General features: G+C 48.6%; 1 protein-coding gene across 1 annotated transcript in view; it reads right to left on the reverse strand.

Moving 5' to 3' along the window:
• The window catches only part of IGSF21 (immunoglobin superfamily member 21), a 400,074-nt gene extending 399,655 nt beyond the window's left edge, over positions 1-419 (reverse strand). Inside the window, exon 1 of the mRNA XM_069078440.1 lies at positions 212-419. Within this exon, the coding sequence (XP_068934541.1) occupies positions 212-275 (64 nt within the window). The 5' untranslated portion in view covers positions 276-419. The remainder of the gene's footprint in view (positions 1-211) is intronic.
• Between the last annotated feature and the right edge of the window lie 5,449 nt (positions 420-5,868).

Consider the following 5,868-nt stretch of genomic DNA (forward strand, 5'->3'; position numbering starts at 1 on the left):
CACACACACACACACACACACACACACACACACACACACACACACACGAGCCCGCGCGCGCGCGCACATACACACAAGCACACACCGCGCCCCTCCCCAGACACCCCGGCGCCCGGGGCAACCCCCCAGCTCAGCCCCGCCATCCCGCGCGCTCTGTGGAGGCTGCAGCAGCAGTAGCAGTCCCCGGGCCGGGAAGGTGCCCGCAACTCACCCAGCGCCAGGTCCAGGAGCTCAGCGAGCAGAAGACAGACACGCGGGCAGTTCATGGCTCGCATGGTGGCCCCGGGGAGGAGGACGAGGAGGAGGAGGAGGACGAGGACGAGGAGGAGGCGGTAGCGGCGGCCAAGGCGCCCCGCTCCATCCGGCTCAGGCGTTCTCCCGCCGCCCGCAGCCGGCCGCCGAGGCGCCGAGGGACGCGGGCAGGGCGGGCGCCGCCGGGCGCCGCCGGGGCTCCCCCATCCTGCCCTCCCTGCCCACCCCTCGCCGGCCCTGTGCCTGCAGCTGCAGCCGCCGCCGCCGCCACGGGAGGGAGCGGACCCCGTGAGGCTTGGCTGAAAACCGGAGGGGAGGCGGCTCAGCGACACCTGGCTCGGCTAGTCTTGCCTTTGCTGGCTGGGGCTCGGTTTGGCTCAGCACTGCCGGCCGGAGAAGAGAGGGAGCTGGAGCGCAGCCCCAGTGCGCGCCCGTCGTCCGGGGCTTCTCAGGCTGGCTGTCTAGCTAGTGCGAAACCCGCAGCAAAGAGTCCAGACCAGCAGCTCGGAGTTTCGGAGCGAAATCGCGCTCTCTCCACTCCCAGAGAGAGCTAGAGAGCGAGAGCGAGCGCCCCCTCCCCCTTTCTCTCTCACTTGCTCGCTCGCTCCTTCCCTCTCTCCCCTCTGTATTATATAGACTTTTCTTTAATCCTTTCTGGGCTGTTCTGCTATCGTCCTCTAAGCCGATTTATTGCTGCGAGTGGGAGAGATCTTTCCCCCTTCCCCAATCCTTCCCCTTCCCCCTTCCTCCCCCCCCTCTTTTCATCTCTCCCCCCTCTTTTTTTTACTTCCCTGGGTTTGCAGCTTTTAACTTCTTAACCCTTCCGAAGCTGACCTAGGCTTTCTCTCACCTTGCCTTCCCTGCCTCCCCATCTCAAGCCCCTCCCCCTCAGACGCCTAAAGCCCGAACTCCAGGCCGCCTGTAACCCTGGGACAGACAGAGAGGCAGAGAGAGGAGGAGAGTCAGTGGCCAGGAGAGGGAGGCATCACAGATGGAAAGAACTGCACAGGTAGAGGGAGAGAGAGAGACTTCGAAGAACAAAAAGGGCCCTAAGGCAGGCAAGCAAAGGGGAGGATGCCTGCCTGCCTGGTCTTCCATCCAGCCCCCTCCCCACAACAAACACACACACACACACACACACACAGACTCACATTGTAAAGGGAGGAGGGTCAGGCAGACTGAGAATTCACAACAACCACCACTTTCATCATGGTTGAGTCAAGTCTTCTCTTAGTTATGTATTTGGATTGGGATCCCACTCTGCCCAATGCCCTGACTATTCTGAGGTACCTCAGAAAAGATCCATGGAATTCTAGGTCTGGATGAGACCATCCAGCTCAATCCTTTACAGATGAATTCAAGCCAAGCCAAGTCCACGAGCATTTATAAAGTACCCACTGTAACAATATATGTATATGTGTGTATGTATATATATATATGCATATATCAGGAGCTATGCTAAGCCCTAGACATTGAACAGAAGAGAAAACTTCCTTTCAGAAAGGGGAAATGACTTTTTTCCAAAGTCACACAAAATCCAATTCACTCTCTCCCATGTTCTAGTCTCACTCTTAGACTGAATCCTCTCCAACACTAACCTTCTACTTCCCTTTCATAGATATCACTTCAACTTTACCTGTTGGCAGGTGGCACTTTTTAGATTGGGATAATGAAGGCATATGGTCACACTTTCCCTGAAAATTTAGGGATATGAGCAGGAGACAAAGGGGAGATAAATCATTGGGTGAAATGAGTTTAATTCTGTGACTCTGATTCTAAGAGACAGAAGGCTCTTTAGATGTCAGAAAACGGAGGCACAGAGGATTAAGTAACTGAAATTTATCTAATTAGTGGTACAGTCTAGAATTCTGATTCCCTGAATCTTGCATTTTCCAATAGAATTGCTCTGGATCTTCTGTCAGGGGCCTAGATTATGGGATTTAGAGCTGAATGGGATCTCTGAAGTTCAACCATTTCATTTTAGAGATGATGAAACTGAGACTCAAGGACAAGGTGACTCATTCCAAGTCAGAGATAGGCCTTGAACCTAGGCCATCTTCTTCTATTCTTTCCACTGTACCGATATCCCATATTCTCAACCTATCAGAGGAGGCAGAATTGCCAGCTTCTGAAGCTTTGTCCTATAAATCTGCATAAAGCTGTTCTTCGGTTTACCCATATATGGTAATAAGATTTAAAATTGGAAGGGACATTAAAAATCATTTTATAGCTGAAGATAAGTGACTCACCAAAGCCACACAGGTAGTGCCAGAGGCAAGATTTGAACACAGAATCTCTATTCATCAATACTCTTTCTACTATACCATATTGCCTCAACTGGATAATCCTGCACAACTTCCCTCATTATACAAATAAAGAATCTGAAGTCCAGAGATGGAAATTAATTTGCACAAGCTTACATAGGCCCTAAGTAGCAGAGGTGGATGTTGAACCTAGATCATAGATAGTAAGAACCCTAGAGGTCATGTAGTTCATACTCCACACCCTACAACCCCCATTATTAAAGATATGGCAACTTGTCTGAGGTCTCAAAGATAGTTTTTATAGCAAAACTGGATTTAAACCCATGTCTTCTGTCTTGAAGGCTGGCCGTCCTTTCACTCTACCACATTCTGGTGACTCTGGATCTATGGCTCCTTTCATTATTCTAGGCACTGGGAAGGATCAAGGGCTCTGCTCTGGGGTTCTCCAAGAACTCAGCGGGTGGGGCCTAGAGTCAGCAGGGAGCCTCCGGCAGACCCAGGTGCATGACTGGTATCCCAGCTCAGGGGGTGGGGGAAACAGATGCCAATCTGCAGGAAACTGCTTCCACTCTGTGTTAGGGCTGTGTCATCAGAACATCCCCTATGGTTGGTGTACTGCAGCATGTGCCTCGGGAAGGCAGGAGGGAAGGACCGATTTGCATTTATGAAGATTTGAAAGCACACATTCGCCCGACAGGCTTTAGAATGATCCACTCAGTAAAAGAATAATAATGATCGTAATAAACCCTTATAAATAGGTGTTTGATTACAGTTTGTCCCTACGTGGAGTTTTTTTGAACCAGACTAATTGGCTGCCTGTTTGATTGGGCTCCCAGTGGCTCAGGTTCAAGAATGTTTGTCCCTTTCTCAGTTTTTACCCTCACTATCTGTTACCCTTGCCACTTCTTTTTCTTTCCATCTCACTCCTTCCACCCCCACCCTCTCACCCCCAAGAAAGATATGCTTGAATAATTGGTCCAAGTTCCTCCAGTTGTGCTTTGGGGAGGGGAGAGGGGCAAATCTATCGATATTCTGATAGCTTTACTCTAAAGACTAATAACAACAACAATAATTACTAGATATGTAGCACTTTAATGTGACTTAGAACTTTATACTTTACAAATTGTTTTCCATCCATTATCTCATTTGAACCTTGCAAAAATTGCTTTGAGCTAGGTAGTACAGGTGTTACTAGACTCATTTTATATAGAAAGAGTCTCCATCAGTTCTCTTTTGAGGGCTGGAGGCCTCTTCCAGGTTCAATTCCAGACAATTCCTTTCTCCACAATGTCCCAGCAGCCCTGTCATCCAAGAAGCTAACATTGCCTCTGTTCCTTCCTCATCTTTGTAATTGATTCTACCCTTTTGGTGCCTTCCTCAGATTGGTCAGTTTCTCTCAGAATGTCCATTTTAAGGTCAATGCATGGTATTGCTCTCCAGGCTCCACTCCTGAGTCTCTAGACCTTCTCCACTCTCCCCACCTCCTACTCTGCTTTTAATCTCCTTTTTATGTGTTTTCTTCTCTCGTTAGAATGTAAGATCTTTGAGGGTAAGAACTTCTTACTGCTTGCATTTGTATCCTCAGCACTTAGAAGAGTGCCTGGTACTCAGTAAGTGTTTAATAAATGCTTGTCAATTGGACTTGACCCCAGGAACTTGAAAGCTGTGCTTTTGAGTCCCAAAATCTGGCAGGTACTATGAAGCTGGAAGGGTTCCAGCTACAAACTGTCACCTGATGACTCCACTAGTTTAATTCAGGAGTTCAACTCAGGGTAGCCATGGGGTAACAGATTTGAGGGACACAGCAACTCATAAAGAACAGAAGAAATAGGCTCCAATTACAGAAAGGATTTGCACAATAATACACAACTAGTAAAGACCCAATTATACTAAATTGAATTATTTCCACTACCTCATGCCTTCTTTCAGGTAGGTGAGGATCATACCTAGAAGGTCTGGCTTCTGATGTCAAAAGTTCAGGACACTCAACCTCACCCTAACCCTCCAAAGTGGCATTCAGGTAAACAACTGAAGCATCTCTGAATGGAAACACTGATATCCTTGAAACCTGAATTATCCCACCATAATCACCCCACCCTCCCAAGTGTAAGTCAAGATAAAATCAAGTACAACCACACACTACAGTTCCATCAGATGAGTCAGAGAGAAGGGGAGCTTCTACTCAGAAACATATTATACCTTGGACAGCTCCTAAGCATAGAACCTGGCTCTGACATGTGTCCATGGTGAAAGGCCAAGTTTTTATGAGAAAGGTGGGCTCCATTCACAGCAGGTATCCATTCAGGTGTACTCTACCTTGAGCAGATCAAATTGAGAACAATGTGTGCAGGGATGAATGACCCCATTTTAGAAAAGACATGGTTTAGTGGGACAGCATACAGAAAAACGCAAGCAGGAAGGGTCTTAGAATCATGGAGGGTTGGTTAAATGAATGAGTGATGCTGATAGGTAGCTAGGTGGTTCAACAAATAGATCACTGGACCTGGAGTCAGGAATACATGAGTTCATATGTGAACTTGGAAACTTACTACCTGTGTGACCTTAATAAATCATTTAATCTGTGAGGGGGCCAAGTCAAGGTGGCGGTGTAGAAACAGTACTTCCACAGGGCTCCGGCTTCCACATCCTCAAATTCATGTAAAAAATGACTCTAGACAAACTTTGGAGCTACAGAACCCACAAAATGACACAGAGAAGCTAACCTCTTGCTGAAGACAGCACAGCAGGATGGCAGGAAGGGGCAAATGCAGCACTCTGGGAGCCAAGCCCAGGCCCGCTCCAGCCAGAGGTTTTTGCCTCAGGGCAGCCTGACCAGCTGCCAACTGGAGGGTCTTCAGATCACCAGCAGCTGTGGTGGTTTCCAGAATTACCAACCCATAGATGCCAAAGACAAAGTGAGAGGTCAGTGGAGAGTTTGCGGGAACAGGGAGTTTGGGAGTGCGATCCAGCCTTTGCCCCAGGGGTGAGAAGCAGCTGAGGCTCCATGGCCATGCAGCCATTACCACATGGCTGCTTCAGAGCTCCTGTTCTGAAGATTGTAGGGGGACCAAGTTACCAGTCTGAAGGGTAACCTCTCTTGCTTTAACTTGCTTGGATCTGGATTGCTGTCTAAGGTAGAGGTCCTGGGGTGCATAAACAGCCTACCAGAGTGTGCGGACGCTTCAGAAAGGGCACCCAATTAATAGGTCTGGCAGCTTCAAAAACTCCAGCATTTGGGACAAAGCTCCCCTTTCTGGCAGCAGAGTTCTACTATGGAAAAAGGCTCAAAAGTCAAGCAATTGAGTGGCAACATGAACAAGCAAAGGAAGCAAAGCAAACAGAGCAATCCTAC

The sequence above is a fragment of the Petaurus breviceps genome, unplaced genomic scaffold, assembly GCF_028583685.1.
Source record: "Petaurus breviceps papuanus isolate PSGF00001 unplaced genomic scaffold, PetGlider_PUasm1.0 91041, whole genome shotgun sequence".
Lineage (NCBI taxonomy): Eukaryota > Metazoa > Chordata > Mammalia > Diprotodontia > Petauridae > Petaurus > Petaurus breviceps.